At 38.4% G+C, this 23,846-nt stretch overlaps 1 protein-coding gene across 1 annotated transcript; it reads right to left on the reverse strand.

Annotated features, from left to right (window-relative positions):
- Window positions 1–399: 399 nt before the first annotated feature.
- On the reverse strand, window positions 400–23,285 carry LOC123251396 (solute carrier family 22 member 20-like). The gene is made up of 10 exons (XM_044680646.1): window positions 22,932–23,285; window positions 20,484–20,587; window positions 18,257–18,411; window positions 14,521–14,725; window positions 13,051–13,174; window positions 9,103–9,218; window positions 8,581–8,795; window positions 6,916–7,024; window positions 3,962–4,165; window positions 400–502 (listed from the first exon to the last, which is right to left on the reverse strand). Exons 1-10 carry the CDS (start codon window positions 23,283–23,285, stop codon window positions 400–402), a joined length of 1,689 nt encoding a protein of 562 aa, XP_044536581.1.
- Between the last annotated feature and the right edge of the window lie 561 nt (window positions 23,286–23,846).

Below are 23,846 nucleotides of genomic sequence, written 5' to 3' on the forward strand. Positions count from 1 at the left end.
TATAATGTTTGCCTCAGTATCTGACATCAATCTAAAACACCTAAACAGAATTTCCTAGATGGAGAACAATTTGTGAATATTTATAGGCATGTACCAAGGTAATGAGTGAACTCTCAGAAGGCTACAAATTACCACACGTCCAAGCAGGGAAAATTGTATGCCTATCCATTTTTTATTGGTTTCATTTTGAAGTATGATGTTTAACAGTTAGGATTTTATTCCATATATTGAATTGCAGAGAAGTTATATCAGGTCACCTTGTTCCATCCTCTCAGTAGCCAGAGAATCCACTCTCAATCTAGAAAAGGTAGATTTCCTTTCACAAGAAAAAAAAATGATGAAGCTGCATCCAAACATTGGAGTCTCTTAGAAGTATGGTTGAGGGACCACAAGAAAGCATTAAACTGTACTCTCAGCTGGTGACATTTCTGGGAGAAGAAAGGCTGGTCTCTCTTGTACATCTTTACTGACATTTCCTTTCAGAGACTGTGCCTTCTTTATTCTGGTCAAGAAGAAACAACAGAAACAAAGCAACTCTGTTCTCAGTCATCAAAAGCAAAGCTTATCCCAGCTGGAAGAAGGGAATCTAGAAACTTGAAGAAGGGAGGTTTTCCTCCACAAAGAAACTTGAACTGAAGATGATGAATCTTAAAATAAATCTGGGTGAGTCAATTCAACCAGCTTATCTAGAAGTTATTAAGCACCTATGACATGCAAAGCACTGTGAACACAAGATAAAAATCACCAGAGACCCTGCCTTCAAGGGGATGACATTCTGTCTAGGGTGAGGGTGGGGATAAGATATATATTGAGTTCATATCTGTACAAGTGCTATCCTTTGAAGGTATTGCCCACTGATAGGGATCAGTTGTTGCTAAGTTGTCAATTTTGATGATTCACTTGTCTGGGAGTAGATTCTAGGAGAAAGACTTAGATTTCTGAGACAGTAATGATAGTGGATTATAGTATTTTTATAATTCCTGTATTTGTTTTAATTTGTAATTGTGATATTATGTCTTTTTCCATGAAGTAAACGGCTAAGTCTCTATTTTACAAGACACATCAGTCTTTTTAACTGGTTCTATAAATAAAAGTGCATTGACAGAGTTTCAGGAGCTAAAGTGGTGAATAGGGGGACTGTATTCCATGATGTTATTGGTCCACTTTGAAATGAAAGACCTTTCCTCAAAACTACTCTTTTTCTTAGCTCTTCCAATATATAGGACCAAGAAGAAGAGTTAAAATATTCCTTGCTCTCCACCACCACAAAACCATGAAAACTTTACTTAACAAATTCTCCTACTCAGAAATTTACATGATTCTTCCATGAATCAACAGTCACGCCATCCTCTTCACATTCTTGTTGTTATTCTCTATTGTCCTTCAGATCATCATGAGGTTGATCTAATGAGTTCTCTTCTTACTGAATGAGTTCCCTATATCGCTCACAGTCTCCTTATCCACCTCCATACTTGCCTTCATCCCTGGATACTTCAATATTGACATCATAACACTCCCCATTTGTCTGTTTCCTCAGCTCCTATGACTTCTGTCTCCACTCAAACTCAGCTACCTATAGTAGTGGCCATATCTTTGAGCTCAACACTATATTGCTTCACCTGTAAGATCTTGAGCTTTGAAATTCCACTCTGAACCCACTTTACTGTTCTATTTCTCCTGTTTTTTATGCCTAATTAGCTAGTTTTTATCCTCACTAGTATTTATTCCAATAAAATTTTCCTTTCAAATACCTCACCTTTCTTTTTCCTTTATGTTCTATCGTATGAATCTTGATGCTATAATCCATTCAGTTTGAACTTTTTCTCCCCATCTAAAATTACCTCTCCTTAATGGTTCCTCCTTGAATCACTTGCCCTCCTATCTTTCCTCTATTCATGGCTACCTCCCCATCACTTCTACTTTCAAGAATCCCCCCTACTAAATACCAAAAAAATGTGTCCATCCAGATTTTGTCTGAAGACGTTCAGTAAGGGGGAATCCACTAATTCCCACAATGCTCATTTCCCTTTTGGTCAGCTCTAGGAGTTAGGAAACTTTACTGAAATTTGCCTTTTCTGTAGTTTTTATTCTTTGCTCCTGGTCTGGCACATGGTCACAGCAGAACAATTCTAATCCTCTAGAAAGGAACTGATTGGGGTAGAGGACTTCCAGTGGAATTTTCACCTGAATAGGTGATACGAGCATCTATTTACTCACTGGTATGTATGTATGTGTAGACATGTGCATGCCCATGCATGCTCATGCTCATTATGTTCTGCTTTCTCAACTTCCCAGAGAAGGACTAGCCCTACTCAGTTGCACTCAGATTTTCTCTAGGTCTTAGTGTAAACTTGTGGTTGAAGGAACACTTCTGGTCCATGGAGGAGTGCTGGCCGGAACGCCGAGACCTTGGTGAGACTGCTTTCAATATCTTCTTTAGAAGTCCACGTGGTGAGTTTAAAGAATGAATCTTCCTGACCTTCTCTTAAGTAACTTCCCTTTAATAGACTCTCACCTCCGGGCCTCTGGCCCTCTGACTCTTGGCTGAGGGTTAACTAGATCTACCTGGATTAATTAGAGGATTGTAGTAATTAACCTACTGTGTTAGATTCTTATTTCATTATTTCCTCTCTCCTCAACTGTAAATAAACTTCCATAAAAGTCAATTTTGACTTGAGATTATTCTTAATTGAGGATTGATAATTGTTCAGTTCTCTGGCAACCATTTTTAAATATATTTAACCTAAAACCTCCCCCCCCCTTTCCCCTTACATGGTGGAGGAAAATACTTCACTTATTCATGACTCTACTTCTTGAGATTCTAGCCATGTATTTCTATTTGTAGAACTAGCTAAATACACTGATGTCACTTGACAGAGATTTAACTATATAATTTACTATAAGGCAAAAGACATAATAACATGACCATTACTCACATATTCAAACATATTCACATATTACAAAACCATCATAATGCACACATGAGCCTATGTGTGTCCCATTTCCCCAATAATGCACTCAGTTTCTTTAGGGGAGAATGGGCACATATTTAGAGGCAGCTGCTCCAGAGGCAGAGGTGAGAAGTAAAACCATGCCCTAGAGATAACTCACAATTCTGCAACTGTAATAAACTTTCATATTCTCTTTTTTCCCCCTTGAGCACTGTGTGTATAAATAGTCTATACTGACTATTTCCACTGCTATTCTCAGTTGGCCCAGACTGTGCTTGACTAACACTTCACCAGCTCCTATATCTCAGCCAACCTGGTTGATATGCACTGCCACTTCTCTGATTCTCTTCTGTGAAGCTCTCTATGCTCTCTAGTACATACTCTTCAAGAGCAACTGTACTAACCATCACTTCCAGCTTCAAACTTAGAGGATGCATTTCTGAAATCTGTCCTTTCCTGGTCTTTCTCTTCTCTTTCTAGATACAGACACTGGGCTCCAGATAGAAATGACCCTCCTTTAACTAAAGAGTAATGATCAACTTCTGACCTTCTGTCTATGACCAGGTAAATTTATATTTGTCTCTTATCCTAAAACAGTTCTAGTGTCTGTATAATTTCAGTATTTCAGTACTCTACATTATACATAGTAGACAACATGTATTTGTTAAAGTAAAATAAAATGAATTTTAATTTGATTATTGAACTGAATTATACATGGCATGTCATTAATCATTCATCTAGGTATCTCCAAGTGTTGTAATTCCCAGTAATTGTCACTTTAGCAAAATACATTGTATTATATTACATGCCTTACTTTAATAATGGATAGGAAAAAGAGATTTGGGGTCTGAGTTATGGAACTTTTGTTTGCAGTAATATTCTTAAACTACCCAAGGCATTTCCCCAAGCACTGGACCATATTCTGAGCTCAGAGAAAAGAGAAGTCTCAAAGACACCCTCCCCATTTCATTTTAAAATGATACTTTCACTGATAGGTGTTAGAAACTGACCTGTTCTCTGTCTCCTGGATGGTATCCAGCAGTGGGAGACCACGGGTGTCAATCCGGAAGGAGATAGCAAAGGCAGAAAGGATGGGAAGTATTCCAAACAACAGGGGCTGCAGAATAGGAATATAGCTGCCAACAATGAAAATAACAGGAGCCATTAGGGAGCCAATGCGGGAAGCAAAAATACCAACACTCATTCCCATCTGCCTGTAAATGAAGAAAATGGGAACAAAAATTTAAAAATAGGTGACTAGAGGGCATGGACTATTCTACCTTTCCTTTGCCTCCCTGACACCAAGCTCAGTGTAGAAATAAAATGGACAGATCTCAACCTTTCCCCTGCTGTTTGCTTGTATATCTGAGAGGTAAGGGGGAACAGTACACTCTTTTGCAGAATCAAAAGCTGCTTCTTCTAGGTTTGGCATTAATTCATGTTGTTCCAATGGGAAATCTGAAAATAATGGACTACATACTGTTCTAGCAATATCTAGGGGAACTTTGATGCAACTTCTTGTCTCTTGTCCTATAACCTTCTGAGGTAATTGACACAAAGTAATTTGGATCAATTTTACCCCTCAACTTTTTTTATCTTGTTTTGGGACTAGAGTGGTCTGAATTCTCCATAGAGAAGTCTACTCACATATGTGTACATGCATATGTGTACATATACATGCATTTGAACGTATGTTTGTGTACATGTGCCTCCACAACACTTGATACCAAACCAACAGAAGGCTTGTTTTCTGACTTTTCCTTGGAAAGTTGACTGAAGAATATGTAAAGAGTAAGATTTTCTCTGAAAATTTCTCCAAAATATTGAAACCTTCTTTGTTTTTAATCACCACAGTAGGACAACAAATATAACTTGAATTGAATATACTTGGCCTCCATTACTAAGAAGGAGAAGCAAATTGTCTTAGAACTTCCCCATAGTAGGAGCTCAGAGTAGGCTATAGGCTTTACAACAATTTCCCTTCACTGGGAGTGATGAAACCTTCATGAATGTCACAAGGTCTGCAATCCTTGTTTTCCATTTCTCAGGGAATATTAGGCTTGCATAACTTCCCATCATCCCTCTCCTTTTACTTCAGAACTATGACCTTGTGTTTGAGTTCAATAAACATCCAATAAGGCCATGTAGCTAATGACCTTAAACTGTGAATTCTATCTCAATGTTGAGGTATGAAAGGTTGTTCCCTGAAATTTAGAAAACTCTTTGATAATTTGGTGACTTCCACAGTTGCCAGCCATCTTGGATGCACTACTTAGACAACTCTGTATTCCTGGGGAACCACAGAGCTCCAGTCATGTGTTCATCAATATAGCACGGGGAAGTCATTATGCTCTTGGTAACCAGACATCACACAATTATGAATCTACAGTTCAAATTGTCCTAACACCATCTAATTTAATATTCCCCTTATTTTTGTGGAAATTGCATCTGAGAGAAGTGACTGGTCCAATATCACAAATGTAGTTTGCATCAGAGGCAGGCAGAATTTGAACCCAGGTCCTCTCACTCCAGAGACAGTGTTTTTCATCCTGTACCTTGCTGACTATAGCCCTCTAACATGTTATGAAGACAACTTTGTGTTATGGTACCCTGAGTTATTCTTTTTATCATTGTGATCAGGGAGGTAGAACATAAGCATTAACCTCAGTGAGAGAGAAGGAATGGAGAGAAGTATTTAGCAGAATAATGCATTTGGCAGAGAGGATTTGAAAAGATAGGTGGCTCCATTGGTCAGTCAGTTAACAAAGTCTAGAAGAATTAATTCCAGTAGATATTGAGATATGACAAAACTTGTTAATGACTGAATGATACTGCTAGTGAAAAGAATGAAAGGTCAGCACCTTGGACAGAGGGCCAAGAAGGGTAAACTCCTTGCTTATTGTCACTTTCCACTCCCTTTAAGATTCTTTTTTTCATTCCTTTGACTTTCCTCACCCCAAAATATGTCCTCTGCCACATCAGGATATTTAAAACAAGTTCTACATTTCCCAGAAAATTTACATTTCTCCATGTAAACACTTTGACTTTGTAACTGGGAGAAGATCAGATCAATAGTTAGCCTAAGAAATACCTGGACAAAAAAAAATAAACTACTGACTAGCAAGGTAATATCCTTCAAATGCAAAATAAATCCAACATACCAGAGACATTCTTCATTCAGGCTGATTCATAAACCTTTTTCTTCTGTAAATTATCTTATTGTTCTTCTTTAGTCAAATTAGGCAAGTCAGTTGACTATTAAAACCAAACTATAGAGGGATGTATTTTTGAATCATTTGATGTCATCATTATACATCCATCCTTTAAGTATTCACTTTTGTTGCAAAATTAATAGAAAAGAAGTGCCCTGAGGACAAGATGGTTTTGCTTTTGCCTTTCTACCCCCAATGCCTAGCATGGAGCCTGGCTCAGAGGACACAACTAATGATTGCTCACGGTAGTGAGTTGTTCCCCTCCCTTTCTGGAATTTCTGAGTGGGTCAGAAAGAGGACATGGCCACAGAGAAAAGCATGTTTTAGATAAGACACCCAAGGAAGACAAATCCCAGATGTCCTTCTGCCTCCTGCCTGAAGAAAAACAGTTTTTAGTCAAAATTATCATTGTTGACTGTCTGATTCCCACACTGACTAGCTCTGTTCTCGCGCTAGAATAAGGTATATACATTTGTTGATGAAGCTGAGTAGTATGTAATGTGTAGAGAGCATGGTGAAATAAATCAGGAAGTGCTACTAAAACCTGCCAGTGTTATTGTCTCTCTTTTCCCTTTGCTTTATCCTGCCCCCATCTGAAAAAGGACCCCCAGGTTTGCAATGGTTCAACTCAGTTGATTGGAGTATTTTCAACCTGATAACCCAGTACATCTCCAGCTGCCTGAATCCTTGATAGGAACATTTTCCTGTCATTGATGGTTGAGATTCTGGTCATATTTCTCCTAAATTCTTACCTGATTTCAGTTGGGTAGAGTTCCAATGTGTAAAGGAAATCACTTGAAATGGCACCTGCTAAGCCTCCTTTTCCAAGTACACTGAGTGTCATCCTAAGAGCAGTCAGATCTGAGGACAAAAAAAATTGGGAAACCATCAATTTATTCAAGCTAAACAGGTGGTTCTGACTCTCCAGTCTTCATTTGGAAACTCATTCATTAACATTCAGGACAGGGTGTTTTTCAAGTCCATTTGGCTCTTCTTGATTCACTTATTTTTGACTCATTATATTTATTTTTAGGTCTTGCTTTGATAAGGAAACAGTTTCACACGCAGCCCTGGGTGGTCACTGCCCATTCAGTTAATTAATCAAATATCTCCTGGACCTTCTTCCAAGGTGTTATAGCCAGTTCCTCTGCTTGTTTGATGTAGGAGATCCTGAGAGGCAAATATTCCTTTAAACATCCTCCCCATCCAGTTGCATAACAGAGCAGACAGCAGAATAGTAGAAATGTGCCCATAATATGGAATAACACATCTGATTATTGAATAATACCAGATTAACATCTACTTCCTTTACTGATATCTTTGGTTTTTGCAGGCCATTTATTGCCAAATATAACCTTCCTCTTTCCTCTAGCCAGAGAACTATTTCTTTTAACAAAAGACAAAAAGAGGAATAAAATCAATTCAGCAAACATAGACAAATTATCAATGGGAGTGGATTGTATAGGCTATATTGCACACCCATAGTCCCTCAGTCTTGTAGAGAAGAGGAGGCCAACTCTTATGCATTATGACTACATAACATTCATGGTTTTTTAACTCTTGCAGTTGTTTCTTCTTATATTGTGAAACTCATCATATATAGTGTTTTATACTTCACTCTCTATGTTTTCATATGTTCTTCATATTCATTATTTCTTTCAGCATAGTAATATTCTTTTTTGTTTAATATTTTATTTTTTCTTAACTCCATGAAAAAAATTTAACCTTTATTAAAAAAATTAGAACAAAATTCTCACTCTTTCTCCCTCTCCTTCCCCCTCCATCAGATGGCAATAGATTTTTGTATGTGTAATAGTATAAAACATCTTTTCTTATTAGTCGCTTTATGAAAGAGAACTCAAACAAATAAAAATGGAGAAATAAAGTGAAATTTAGTATGTCTTGGTCTACATTCAGACTCTATCAGTTCTTTCTCTGCAGGCAGATGGAATCCTTTACCTCGAGTCTGAGGATTTCCTTGGATCACTGTATTACTATGAATAGCTACGTCATTCATAAATATTTATCATATGATATTGCTGTTACTATGTGCAATGTTCTCCTTGTTTGGCTCACTCCACTTTGCATCAATTTATGTAGGTCTTTCTGGATCTTTCTTAAATCATCCTTCTCATAATTTCTTATAATACAATAGTATTCCATTACAACCATATAACACAAATTGTTCAGCCATTCTCCAATTGATGGACATCTCCTCAGTTTCTAATTCTTTTAGAGTAATATTCTATTACATCCCTGTGGCACTACTTGCTTGGCCATCTTCCAGTCAAATCTAGCCCACATTTAGACCTCTAGTGACTTTTGTGCTATCTTTGCTGCCCCAGAGCCCAACATATCACTTATTTATTTAAAATACTTTATAAATATTAGAGTATGCTTGCTTTAAACTTTCTCACCTTGAGGCACAAATATGCCAATAAGGATCATCAATCCAGAGAAAACTGTACAGAAGATTAAGGTGAAGCGGCGTCCCATATAGGACAAGCTAAAGGCTGTGAGCAGCCTTGCTGGGAAATCTATGAGTGCAAATAGCACTTGCACCAAGTGAATGCTGAACCCAAACTTCTGCAAGTCCAAAACCATTCCATAAAAGGAGAATCCACGAGCAAACCTAGAAGTAGAACCATTTATTATACAGTAGTGAAGTTTCATTTCTCATTTCTGTCCAATGAGTTGCTTTTTTTGCCTTAAAATGGAAATATTCTTGTACTGGGACTAATTCAAATAATAATCCCTGAATCTTAGGCAACTCATATCTCTCATTTTATAAAATTTCAGAGCCCCAATATATCAGATCCACTAGATTCAGGATGATAGTATTCTCAGAACCCAAAATGGCATGTGAGTCTATTTTAACCTTGGTGATTATTTTGGATTTTCTGAGTCATGTCAGCTGCTTAAACATGAAGTTCACTCACCATCCAAACAGGACAGATAATGTGATCTTGCATATTCCTGGAGTCCTGAAAAGGTCTCTGAGATGAGAGGTTGGCTTCACAGTTGTAAGGTCCTCCTGAATGTAGGACATTATGCCCTGGTCAGGAAGGAAGGCAGAAGAAGGGGAAGTTGGCTTAAATACATGAGATAGAGGAAAGGGGAATGAGGGGACCATTTTTTATCAACTTTTCTGATAGAGATACTTCCAAGGTAAGGAATTGTGCTGTCAATATGGCAAATTCTGTACATAACTATCAGGTGAAATCAAACTATGTCTACTCCGCACTTTGATCAGCCTCTCCTGTCATCTGACTCTCTCATAATGTCATTGTATATGTGCCTGTGTGCCATAGAACTTAGGGATATAAATCTAGATCTGGAAGTGACTGACCATAGATACCAATTAGCCCAGTTTTCTTATTTTGCATACTGCCTTGTTCTTTCTCTTTTTGCTCCTGGGAGCGGGCTGGTGAGTAACATTTTAGTTAGGTCTCTTTTGTTAGTTTTATCATTATTAAAAAGTTTATTAAATATAATATTTAGTTCTTGTATATTAATTTTAATCTCCACATTTTGGTGACCACAAAGGGATAGAATCCTCAAATATTTTTAAGAGAGATTTTAAGTAAAGTTATTAAGTTTGTCCAGACTTGACCCACCCAGCATGAGAGCTGATACGACTCTTGGTTTTCACTCTTACAAAGGGGCTCAATCAGTCCCTTTAGGATCTTTTGACTTAGCTCACATATTTTTGCTCCTACCTCCTCCTTGAACTTCCAACTTGACCAGGACACCAGCAAGAGAGTATACCAACCTCAAGAGAAACTTCTTGAGTAGTTAAAGAATGGGACATAATGACTTCTAGCACCCAAAACTCTGAGATTGACCATTCCCATGTGTGCTCTCTCAGCTTGGATCCCTTTCCCCTTGGACTCAATAAGTACTTGACCTAGGGAGTGTGTTATACATATTGGGGATGGCAGGAGAAAGACTTGAGAGTGATATTTGGTATCAAATATTCTCATTATACTACCTTAGTAAATATATCTATAAAAATCTCAAAAAGACTGGCTGAGAAAACGACTCAACTGTTAATCTTGGAGGGAAGCATACCAGTAGGAGCTCAAGTTAATAGCACTAGAGAAAATATTTCTCTAAAAATAGACAAAGCCGGTCAATAAATATTTCTTAAATAGCTACTATGTGACAAACATTAAACATTGGGGATACAAAGAAAGGTTAAAAAAGAATCCCTGCCTTCAAGGAACTCACAATTTAGTGGGGCAAGCAACATGCAAATAAGAATGGACAAATAAGCTATAGACAGGATTCACTGGTGATAATCAACAAAGAGAAGACAATCAAATTAAGATGGATCATGAAAGGACTCCCATAGAAAGTGAAATTTTAGCTGGCAATTAAAGGAAGCCAATGAAGCCAGGAGGACAGATGAGAAAGAAGAACATTCCAGGCATTGGGGGAATAGGCAATTGAAAATACATATAGTCAGGAATTGGTGCAGCTTGTCTGAGGAATAGCAAGGAAGCCAGTGTCACTGGATCACAGTGTTGTGGTGGGATATAAGGTATGTCAGAAGGCTAGAAAAATCATTTAGTGAAGAGGCAGGTAATGGAACACTTTAGATGACATTAGAATTTATTGGGTGGGGAGTTATATAGTCAGAATTGAACTCTCCAGAGAGCACTTTGACAGCCGAGTGGAGGATTGATTAGAGCAGGGAGAGACTCAGGCAGGCAGAGCAAACAGCAGACCATTTCAATAGTTGAGGCATAAAGTAATGTGAACCTGTACCAGGCTGGTGGCAGTGTCAGAGGAAAGAGGGAACACATACAAAAGAAGTTATGAAGGGTATATTGATAGGCAATGGCAAGAAATTGAATATGGAGTGAGAGAGTGTGATGAGTTGAGGATCACACCAAGGTTGGAAGTGTGGGTAACTGAGAGGATTATGATTTTCCTCAGTAGTAATAGGGAATTTCAGAAGAGGAGGGTTTGGGCAAAATGATCACGAGGCTAATTTTAAGATGTTAAGATGAAGAAGTATATAGGACACCCAGTTTTAGATATCTATCTAATAGGCAGCTGGAGTTGGGAGACAAGACTCAGAAGACATGTAAAGGTTGAAAAAACAAAACCAAGAGTACTCAGCATACAAATGATAACTTAGTCCATGGAAGATGATGAGCTCAACAAGTGAAAAGTAAAGAGAGAGAAGAGAAGAGGCCCAGGAAAATGCCCAATAAATCACTCATAGTAATGATCTGGATGAAGACCATACAAAGGAAACTATGAAGGAGTGATCAGGTAGGTAAGAAGGGAAACAGGAGAGAGTAGTGTCCTGTAAACCTTGAGGAAGAGAATTAAGGAGAAGAGGTTGGCTGGCAACATCAAACAGAGAGGTACCAAAGGATGAGGACTGAGAAAAGCCATTTGATTTGTCAGTTAAGAGATTGCTAGAAACTTTAGTGAGAGTCATTTTGGCAGAATGATGAGATCAGAGTCCAGGTTGTAGAGATTGTAGAAGAAAGTGTGAAGAGAGGAAGTGGAGGCACTTATGTGCTGTGGGACTTTGCAGTGTTTGGTAAAATGGTGTGCATTTAGCATGTAATACAAATATCTTATTTTACCTATTTCGTGCTTTTATTATTATTATTTTTGATTGCCAATTGCATATACTTGGATTTGCATGTTGCTTCATTTGAATAAAATGAGTTACTTTACTGGTGTGCTATGGTCCATTATGTCAAGAAGAGTCAGACATGACTAAGAAACTGAACAACAATTATAGCAGATATAGCTCGAGGGTTTTTTTTAGGAACAGAGAGACATAGGCATGTTTCTTAGGCAAAGAGAAGGAGCCATTAGATTGGGAAAGTTTGAAGATAAGGGAGAGTGGAAATGACAGAGGAGGTAAATTATTAGAGAAGAGAAGATGGATGGGATCACTTATACAGATAGATAGGATAGCCTTGGCATAAGAAAGGACCACTTTCTTATGTAAGAGGTCAAATCCAACCCCTCAAAAGTACCCATAAATATCTGAAGGGGGCATCTAGGTGGCTCAGTGGCTGTGTGAACTGGGCAAGTCACTTAACCCTCGTTGTCTAGCCCTTACCACTCTTTTGTCTTGGAAACAATACGTAGTATTGATTCTAAGATGGAAAGTAAGGGTTTAAAAAAAAGATCTGAAGGCGAGATGTAGTCACCTCATTCTGAGAACTCAAATTATCAGGAAGTTATGATGAAAATACTTTAGATTTCATATGCACGACTAATATTTTTTACATTGAATTTAATCGCTAGTGAGAAGTTAGTCTCTAGACACTGTCATTGTTTAGTTATTTCAGTCGTGACCCCATTTGGGGTTTTCTTGGTAGAGAGAGATAGTGGAGTAGTTTACCATTTCCTTCTTCAGCTCATTTTATGGATGAGGAACTGAGGAAAATAGGAAGAAGTGGCTTGTACAGGATCACATAGCTTTTAAGAGTCGGAGGCTGAATTTGAACTCATGAAGACAAGTCTTCCAATTCCAGTCCTAGTGTTCTATACCCTGCACTGCCTAGCTGCCCTCTTTAGACATCCCGATAGGGTTGCTTTCTCAGAAGACAAGCTTTATAATCCAGTATGTTCCACCTTAGCTGCTAGAATATTCAGTGCCAAGTACAGAATTCCTCTATAGAAAGGAACTCATCCCAGGTGCCTGATACATCTACATCTTTTCCCCTGCCAGCTGTTTCCATTTTAGCTTTATCCTTAACTTGCCTTCTGTGGGAGGTGTGTATTTTACCTCCATAACCTACATACAATAATTTTTTTTTAAAATAGTTGAAGTACAAATCTTAAACAATGCTCTCTGAGACTATATTCTTGATAATAGGGGTTGTGCATGCACTGAAGAGGCCAGTTACTTCTGGAGTGAGCTTCCTCCTTTCTTTCTTCTGGCCATTTATCCATGCCACCTTCTGAAGGGTCTTCACAGCCTTGTGGAGTTTGTTGTGAGCGATTAACCAACAAGCGGATTCTGGGAGGGCCCTGATAGAGCAAGAGAGAAAGGAAAATCTCTGAGGATGGGACCCAAATACAGCAAGTCACCCTTGTCCCTCATGTGACTGTAGTTACCACTGGGTCTATTCCAGTTATATCTATTGTGGGGAGGTAACAGGGTTAATTTGCAGACCACTTTGCTCCCCCCCAGGATATGTTCCCCAACCACATAGGCTCCAGAACCAGGAAGAAGATGGTCCAGAAGGTGAATTCATTTTCTGGTTGTTCCTGAGGGCTCCTTTTCCTGGGATAAGCTTTCTTTGGGCATGGATAGATCTGCTAACTTTTTCCACTTTGGTCTTTTTGCAAGGCCTGGATGGCGCTTATACCATGTGGCCTCATCAAGACTAGAAATAACCTTGGGTCTGTAAAGGGAACGTGAAAGTTAGCTTTTAGTCACCCAACACATTCCAATCAATCAGTCAACAAGCACTTAAAAAGGCCTACTATATGCTTTCCACTGGAAAGAATGACAAAATTTCAGATGGTTCCTGCCCTGTGGAAGCTTATATTTTATGAGAAGAAATGGCATATATGCATATGACATATATAGTCTAGACCCAAAAGAAATGTAAGGTCATTGGTAGAGGGTGGGAAGAGGACCCAGAAGGGTTGGCAGCAGCTAAAAGGTCTCATGTAGAAGGTAATGCCTTCCTTAAGCTTTGAAGAAAACTTGGGGTTGTAAGTATCTGATTCTAAGGATTGTCCTGAGAGTGTGGGCTCTGCCTGGCCTTCAGGTCACCTGGGGTACTGGCCAGTCCTACTCCTCATAGACCTCTGTAGATGGGACCCAGTATGCCCAGAGGATCCCAGAATCTGTTTGAGTTTTTGCTAACTGTGCTCAGGTTCGTTCAGTTTCTTCATCTGCAAAGTGGGGATGATAATGGCACCTACCTCCCAGGGTTGTTGTAAGAGTCAAATGAGACAGGATATGGAAAACATTTTGGAAACCTTCCAGTGTTTGTAAATGCCAGCTATTGTTCAGTGGGGGCAGGAGGTCTGCTGGGCCAGCCTAGGGCATGTTAAATAGCATTTCTGTATTCTTAACTATGAATGATATCCAAAACTGATAGAATGTCCTTGTGGCATGACTAGCCCTCTTGGGACCCAATTCCAGAATCCTCCATTACACAGAATAAACCTCTCTGTATAATATAAAGCAAATGAAGAGGAGAAAAACTCAAGAGGGCTTTGGAAAGCCATCTTCCTCCATGCCACGTTTCCCCAGAAACCTCTTCTTGCCTACCTCTTTGCCCTTTCATTTTGAATCTTTGACAATACTGAACCCAGTGCTTGGCACATAGTTGGTGCTTAATAAATGCTACAGGAGTAACTTATTGGACAATTTGTTTGCTGTCCTGTCCACATACAGGGAGAAGAGAACAATGATCCCACATGCGACGGAAATGGAAAACTGCAGCCAGCGCCATTCTTGGACCAGATAGGCCCATGTAGCCAGGACTATTTGTCCAATAGTGAAGGCATATGTATTACAAGCGTTCACAAAGATCCTTTTCTCAGTAGGCGTCCACTCTAAGGCTTAAGGAAAAAAGAAGATGAACAATTAGACTTCATAAAATGCAGAGATTGGAAGGACAGGACTGACAAGACTTGGGTTTAATCTGGTTCCCACTCAATGGTTAAACAATAATATTTCAATAACATTTTCTATGTAACCTATTATATGCCAGGCAGTGGAGACAAAAAGACAAAAGTGAAACACTTTCTGCCCTCATGGAGCTTCCATTCTACCAGATGAATAGCACATGAATACCACTGATTCAATTCAACAGACATTTATTAAGTTCCTATTATGTGCTAGGCAGATGTACCACTGGTCTCAAGGAGCTTTCATTTTCATCAGTTTGTAGTAGTAGTAGTAATAATAATAATAATAATAATAATAATAATAATGAAACTCTCTAGTATTTGTATAGTGCTTTAAAGTTCTAATGTGTTATGTTGCTTATAACTCCAGTGAGATGGGTACTTTTCCTGCATTCTTACAATGGAGGAAAATAAGACAGAGAGTTTCAGTGACTTTCTCAGAATCACACAACTAGTATCTGTTAGAGGCTGGATTCAAATTTGGGTCTTCCTCAGAATAGGTCCAGCATTTTATCCATGGTGCCATTTACCTGCCTAATTAATTAACCATCCAAACAAGAACATTACAAAGCCTCTAGTATGTTCTAGTTATTACACTAAGCATTGGGAATATAAGAACAAAAAGAAAAAACTAAATAAAACAACCACTGCTTTTAGAAAGCAATCTGGCAGAAATTGGGCTTAGACTAGCACCTCCCACCATATTCTTCAATACATAATTAATGCAGATAGGACTTTAATATTAAATGCCATATTATAAAAAAATTATGAGAGGCAGATCATATACCTTTCATAGCCATGGGTAGGAGATAGATTTTTTAAAAAATCCCTTGCCTTCTGTTTAGCATCAATTCTAAGACAGAAGAGTGGCAAAGACCAGGCAATTGGAGTTAAGTGACTTGCCCAGGGAAGTGTCTGAGAACATATTTGAACCCAGGTCCTCTCAACTTCAGTCCTGGTGTTCTATCCACTTGTGCTACCTACCTGCCCCTAAGAGATGAATTCTTAACCAAACAATAGATAGAGGCAGATAAAGAAGATAAAAGAGATAACTTTAATAATCTGAAACTGAAAAGTTTCTGCACAGACAAAATTAATGCATCTAGGATATGAAGAGAAATGGTCAAATGGAAAAAAAAAGAAAAAATCTGTATGAAATTTCTCTGATACCTTTATCTGACAACTTTTGGTGTCCAAGATACATAAACAATTCATAAATATATTGAGATTAATAGTGTTTTCCCAAAAGATAAGTGACAAAAGATGTGAATAGATAAAAAAGATTAGGTTCTCAAAAGTATTTATATCCTGTGGGAAGGAACTTTTTACCCTCTCTACTTTCTGGGGTGACACAGGTGACATCTTCTCCTGTCGACTACCTGCAAACCTGGCTTGGTCCTGAACTTGACCTGGAGGCTAGGATAGGACAAAGGGAGCCAGGAGGTTATAAAAAGGGTTAAGCAGGAAATTCACTCTCTCTCTGTCTCTGGCATTTTGCCAAGAAACTTCCATGGAGGGTGGTGGTGTGTGGAAGTGGTGATAAAGAGATGAGGGGGAATCTGCTGGAGGAGCCAGGTGGAAAAGTTAGATTAGGGCCCCTTTTCTATCTCTCTCTCTCACCTTCTACCTATCCAAGTAATCCTAATAAATTTTATTAAAATCTCAGGACCAGACTCCTATTTTAATCTAACAACCCTTATGAAAGAATACTTCAAATCAGTCAAAATAAGAGAAATGCAAATCAAAACAATTCTGAAGTTGTATCTCACACCCTAAAAATGGGCAACTATGACCCAAAATGACAATAGTCAATGTTGTAAGGGATGGGGGAAGATAGGCACACATTGTCAGTGGAGCTCTGAAATAATGCAGCCATTTTGAAAAGCAATTTGAAAGAAGCAAAAATAAAGTGATCAAAATGTTCATATCCTTTGAACCAGGGAGTCTAGTAGTGGGCTTTTACCTCAGGGGAACCACTCATAAGAAAAAAGGTCTCTATGTGCCTTCAAAATATTTATAGCAACACTTTTTCTGATAGTTTGGAAACAAAGTAGATGCTCATCAATTGAAGAATGGGTAAACAAATTGTGATCCTTTAATATAATGGAATATTTTTGTGCTATAAGAAATGACGAATGTGATGAATTCAGAGAAGTCTGGAAAAATATACATGAACTGATACAGAATGAAGTTAACAGAGCCAAGAAAACAACACACAGCAGCTACAACAATGGAAATGGAGAGAATAACTACATATCAAAAATCAGAAGTGAGTGTAGGAAAAAATGAAAAAGATCAAGTAGGATAGGAATTTAATGAAGAGGGGGAGAAGATGCCCTTAACTGAGCCTTTTTTGAAGGTATATAGGAGTTATATATACCCCAGGTTTTTTGACTTTTTCAATATATTAATCAGTTATGCTGATTATTTTTCCTCTTTGAAAAATATTACTTGGTATGTGGAATGGACAGGGAAGGAATACTGAATATATCTATGATGATGTAAGAAAGAAAAATATCAATAAAAACTTATTTTAAAATATAATCTCTGTCCTCAAGAAGCTTTCATTTTACTGAGAAAATAATGAGAGGAGGGCCAGGAGGAGAGGGAAAGAAACAAAGAAGTTGAGGGGAGAGAGAGCAGGGAGGGAGAGAAAGTGGGAGAAAGGAGGGGAGGAAAAAGACAAGGGAAAGGGAGGGAGATGATAGATGAGAGAGGGGAGAGAAACTGAAAGAAGGGAAAAGAAGAAGACAGAGAAGGAGAAGGAGAGGAAAATGGAGAAGAGGCACTAAACCCATCATTTCCTTGGTATAGGGAATTCCAAAGAGGGAAATATTCCCTCTGTCAATGTAGGTTGGTTCCTTTTCTGCATCCTACATTTTAGAGAGTTACCCAGACCACCTAGAGTTTCTGGGACTTGCCCAGGATCACAATGCTATTAAGTGTCAGAGATAAGACTTGACTCTAGCTCCTTCTACTCTCAAGACCAGCTCTCTATTCACTATAAACAAGCCAATTAAAACCGATGTAGAGATTAAAATTAATATATAAGAACTAAGGATTATATTTTATAAAGTTTTTATTAATAATAAACTAATATAAAAAACTAGAGTAAGAAAAAGGTGATAAACTAACACAGCCTGCTCCCAAGAGCAAAAGAGAAAGAATGAGGCAGAGCCTCAGAACTTATACAAAACATGACCACACAAATGTAGACAAAAGGAAAAGCATTCTAGGTAATCCAGAAAAGAATTTTGGGTAATGTAGTTTTTAGGGGTTCAAGATTTTCCAACTATACATCAATATATATTAAGCCAATTAAAAAAAAGAGGTTTACTCTTGGGATGCCTCTATTACATTTATTACACAATTTGTCCAAACTTGCCCGATCCCTGCTTGACTCAGAACATCTCTAATCCCAGAGTATAACCACAGAGATTGGATTTCCTCCATGGTACTTACTCAGGCAGTTTGAAGTGAGAAGGAAGCCCATTACTCCAGCACCAGTGAAGAATGTGAATACGGTAAATCCAGCAAGGGTGGGCATAAGAGCTGTACAGGCGCCAGTAATTGTGGCCATCAGAGAGGACCACAGCAGCATTGTTCTCCTCCCAAACCTAAGCACAAGATAACAAAACAATATCACATACATACAAAGGTTTGTTACTTACCTGGCCACTACCTCATTTTCTCCTCTCTGCCAATTGTGTGAGACATGTGCTCTGACTTGCCCCATTTAGAAACAGTAATTTCTTTCTCTCTCTGGTATAGAAAACCTAAATACTGAGATGGCCCCTCACTTTTCCTAATCATCATCCAACATTAAGGAGCTACTCTTGAAACATAGCTGGTAAAATCCATTGTCCTCAGACTGTACCCCTCTCAAAATCTATCTATCATCTCCAGATTAGCTGATAAGGACAACTTAGTTGATAAGGAAATAATGGGACATGGGAGATGATCTTTTAGCTCATGCTTCCAGCTCTTTCTCCAGGAGAATGTAGTTTATTATATATATTTCAAGACTCATTTCCCACAAAAGAACCCCCCCCGAAACTTCGCAGATGCGCAGGAGTTACAAATTATGTCATATCAAAACACAAAAGGTCTCATTGGCTTCAGAATAGAACCAGGTGAAGGCTGAATTTTGACTGGGTTCTTATCAGAAAGCCAAGTTGGGGAATATTTTCTCAGGGTTGAATTGCCCCTGCTAAGGTTTTGGCCTTGGCTATACCAGGCAGCTGCATTCCTGGCCAAAGGGGAAAAGTGTTAACCTCTTAAATGTAGGTTTGCTAGGAACTTAAAGCTTTTCAATAAGGCCACAATACTTTTCAACAAGAAATCACAAGGATTACAAAAGGGGTCAAAAGAAGAGTCTCAGATTTTTATCTATTCTCTTATTGGCTTCCCACATATTTCCCCCTTTTCTTTAAATTAAAATGATTTATTACACAGGAAAACTTTTAATAATGAAAGGAGTCATCAATTAGCTATAATCATCAGCTATAGCTGGATCTGATAGGATTTACAGATTAAAATGTTTATTTATGGCTCTCTATATATCCCATAGCCCCTTATCCTCCAAAAGTATTGGTCTGTTGCTGGTGACTATAAAACTGCTGTCTGAGATTCAGTCCATTTGGCTAGTCATTGTCATCTATCAAAATGCAAATTCTTTAGGAAAAGTGAATAGGTAAAACTCATATTAGCCCTTATTTGCCAATCAATGCTTTCTCTGTAAGTTTCAATTGCGTTCAGACAAATTGATGTGAAGAGTGACGATTGAGCTATAATAATATCCTGATATGACTCTTGGTTTTCACTCTTACAAAGGGGCTCAATCAGTCCCTTTAGGATCTTTTGATTTAGCTCACATATTTGTCAATTTAATTGCCAGCAGCCAAAGCAAACAATTAGCAATGTAAACCTAAATATATTTTAAAAGATAACAATTCATCCTAAGTCTAGTAGTAAGGAGAAAAATCACATCAATAGGGAAAGTCTCTCTAAAGTGTGTTCAGTTTACATATGTTATAAACAGAAAGAGAGATACTTGGCTTCACAAACCTTACTTTTATTCTCCATATTTGAAGCTCATTCTTTATCCTTCCTTCCAAACTTTTATCTAAATGTCAAAAGCAGAAATATATATATATTTATATAAATACGTATTCATATAAATATAAAAGTAAATAAATATGTTTATGTATATATAAATATAAATATATTTGTCTCACCACTGTTTGAGACCCAAGTATTATAGCTTGGACAGGGTGAATACCTATATGCCACATTATGTGAAATAAGAAATCTTCCTGCCTGAGATTCTGGATGGTATGGGGCCTATATAGGAATGATGATAGTGTGGAAAGTAACCTAGTGCATCCAGTAACATCATTGCTTCACTTATGCTGAGAGGCATTGATCACACCAACTTCAAGGAGGAACCAGAGTCGGAGTGATCTTCAGTGGTCCCTGAGAGGGCTCATGGGTCACTAGGGAATACTGTGAAGTTGCCTAGAAAGGGGGCAGAAAGAAGACTTTAAGAAGTCTCTCAAGTTCTGCCTCTTTCATTGGTTTGCCTTGGGTGAAGTATGTTTTAAAAATTTTCAGACATTTAGTACCGAAGTATTTCAAGTGCCTTTGCATATCCCCTTGAGACCTACCTGCACTTGAATCCTTCACTCACCTGTCAGAGAGTATCCCAAAAAAAACAGTTCCTACTTGCTGTCCTCCCATGAATATTATCTGTGTAACTGATTTCAATGACTTCCGTTCACATACCAGATCCCACTGGGAGAGGTAGGCAGAAAGTGGGGGAGAGAAAAGAGGAGAAAAAGTGAGAATGTGATCCAATGTGGAAAGCCTGAAAGCCTTGAACATCTAAATATTTATTAGATTTGGAACAAATATAATCAATTACTTGTTTAATCAATTACATTTTTAATTGAACTTTGTCAACTACAGTTATAATGCTGTTAAGTAAATCTTTAAATTGCTGGATCTCTTTGCTTTGCTTTTCATTACTTTGCCATGGGATATTGCTAACAAGGAATTTATGGGTCAAAGATTATAGTTATTATTGTATGCTTTACTGTGGATTGCCAAATCACTCCTGCAAGATTCTGAAAGTGTAGAGATATGCCTGAATCTAATATGTCTATTTTCTAAATAACATTTTATTATTTTTCTTAATTACATGTAACGACAATTCTTAACATTCTTTAAAAGTTCCAATTTCTCTTCCTCTCTCCAACACTCCCTCCTCTTCCCTATTCCTGAGATAGTAAGTTATTTAAAATAGATTTTTGCATATGTAATCTTGTAAAACATTTTCCACAAGCTACTTTATTGAATAGATGCAATGGATTTAGAGTAAGCCTATTTGTAGCAAAGAACCAATCAGGAGCCTGCAATGAGTCCCAAATCTTGCACATTCCAAGACACCTTCATGGCATTCACTGGCTGATTTTGCTGAGTTGTCCATTACAAACTATATGAAGCAACCTAAGACAACTTGAACCATCCTTGTGGTTGGCTGTTGCTACCACACATTCCATTCCATTCATTTCATTTTTTTTTTAAACCCTTGTACTTTGGTGTATTGTCTCATAGGTGGAAGAGTGGTAAGGGTGGGCAATGGGGGTCAAGTGACTTGCCCAGGGTCACACAGCTGGGAAGTGGCTGAGGCCGGGTTTGAACCTAGGACCTCCTGTCTCTAGGCCTGACTCTCACTCCACTGAGCTACCCAGCTGCCCTCTACCACACATTCCAAAACATCCTGCATTTGAGTTCCACCAGTTCCTGGAAGAGAATGCTCATTCTCCACCCCTAACTCCACCCCCAAACGCCCCTTTGTGGTCTATACATTTAAATTATCCTCGCCTCCCTTAGGCTGTGGACTCAGCTACTTTTGGAATTTGCAATCCTCAACACGTCCATCTAGATTCCTTTGTTCCCTTTTAATAAATATTATTACCTCCACCAGGATTCTTCTGTATTTGAGAGGTGGGTTACTTGGTTGACAACAGTTATAATTCTAACAACCAGGAATGTGTGGGCCTGTTTTTCACAGTTCGATGGTCACTAAGCTTTTCTTTTAGTTATTCTTCCAGTTTTATGGATGATGTTGTCATCTCCAAGTTGTTATAATTTGTAAGTCTTTGATTCTTAGCAATATTGAGTGAATTCCAAGTGAATAATATTCTTTTATGTTTCATCTTTTGAAAATTGTCTTTTTATATCTTTTGGTGCTTATTCACTGGGGACTGGGAATTATCAAGGTAACTTCATGTCCCAGGCTCCACCAAACTGGACCCATATGGAAGCTCCAACTGAAGACAGTCAGCCAATAAAGCTTTCGACTCATCATATTGCTACTCATTTGACATGGAAATCCACAAATATATCTCCATTTCCACACATGTGGAAAAGGAGGTCTCAGATCTAGTGCAAGCACTTAGGGGAATTAGGCACATATTGGCAAGCGGACAGCCTTTATTTCACACCATAGCAAAATGTAAGCCTAAAGGACTCAGAGGATCCCATAAACAGATTTCAATCTTCCCCCGACCCCCAAATAAAAGTACTAACACTAATCAACATGCCCCCCTCATAAAGGAACTCAATTCAGGTTTGCTAACTGGCTGATATTCCAACCTTCTAGTAGTTCCCAAGTCCTTTCACAGGTTCCTACATGTTCCCTTCTAGACTCATAAGGCACCATATGGTTAGAATTTCCTCCAGAAAACAAACATTTCCAAGTTACTGAAAAGGCAATCCTTTTCTAATCAGGTCTGCACTGTTCAAATAACTCATGGCAACAAGGGGAAGCAAAGTACAGGTCTTCTGTTCCTCCATCTATCCCTGAGAGAACCAATTTTTAATTCTGTATTTTGTATTTTATTTGACTATAGAAGCTATTTTATTCTGTAACCATATTCCTCTTTCCTCTCTCTGAGTGAAGAAGCTTATTGTGCTAAAGTTTCAGCCTTTCTCTCTCTGAAGTTAGATTCCAAGGTTAAGCTTTCCCATGATTGCTGTTAAAAGAAAAACTCTTCTCAATACTCCTAAAACATTATCTCAGAATTTCCTGCAAGGTTTCTGTGATATTTTTGCAAAGCTAGGACTTACTGACCTCAGTAATAATGGAGGAGGGGGAGATACTCTTGTCATAGACCCATCCATCCAGGCAGTCTTCAGTGGCTGGTCTTGTCTCCTCTGTGGCATTTGGATTCAGGAGCTGCCACTGAGGCTCTGTGAATCTGAGGCACATCTCTGGCTTCCCAGCCTTATCCATGGGAATGGATATTCTCAGCAGGTCTTCATCCCTGCCATCTCCCAGGAGAAGAGACTCAGGACTTGTCTTGTTCTGGAGCTGGCAATGGTGTTCTGGTACCACTGCAGTGAAGTTTAGTGCTAAATTATGACAGACAAACAGTATCCCAGGAATCATCATCAATATAGTCTGTAGGATCTGGAAGTGCCCCATTCCCCCAATGATTCCAAGTAAATCCGAGAACCCCATTCTGGCTCTTCTCAGGCTCTGGCAATGATGGTTTTCCTGCACACAGTGTTTAGCTTTGGTCTCTTGGACCGACTGCCTCCTAACCCAGTCTGCTTTTAGTTAGTAGCCCTTGGGCATTTGGTATATATACATATATATGCATACATACACACATATAATAAAACCACAAATCTTTATTCTATACAACTTACTTTTTTTCAGATAAGTAATAAATTCAACCTATAATTTTTATATTTTATTATATAACAATATATTTTATATTTGATTTTCTTACCACTTTATGAAGCCATTTCTTTTTTAAAAAATTAAACCCTCACCTTCCATCTTAGAATCAATACTATGCATTGGTTCCAAGGCAGAAGAGTGGCAAGGGCTAGGCAATGGGCATTAAGTGACTCCCCCAGGGTCACACAACTAGAAAGTGTCTCAAGCCATATTTGAACCCGATACCTCCCATCTCTGGACCTGACTCAATCTACTGAGCCACTAAGCTGCCCCCAAAACATTTCTTGAAATATTTTTCTT

The sequence above is a fragment of the Gracilinanus agilis genome, chromosome 6 (genome assembly GCF_016433145.1).
Source record: "Gracilinanus agilis isolate LMUSP501 chromosome 6, AgileGrace, whole genome shotgun sequence".
Classification (NCBI taxonomy): Eukaryota; Metazoa; Chordata; class Mammalia; order Didelphimorphia; family Didelphidae; genus Gracilinanus; species Gracilinanus agilis.

Excerpts from the sequence above, each read along its gene's own strand:
- LOC123251396 (XM_044680646.1), bottom strand. The coding sequence starts at position 23,285 with ATGGGGCACTTCCAGATCCTACAGACTATATTGATGATGATTCCTGGG. Across the intron at positions 18,412-20,483 it reads TTTGGGATACTCTCTGACAG|GTTTGGGAGGAGAACAATGC; the intron begins GTGAGTGAAGGA and ends TCTTGTGCTTAG. Across the intron at positions 13,175-14,520 it reads GCAAACAAATTGTCCAATAA|GGCCCTCCCAGAATCCGCTT; the intron begins GTTACTCCTGTA and ends TTGCTCTATCAG.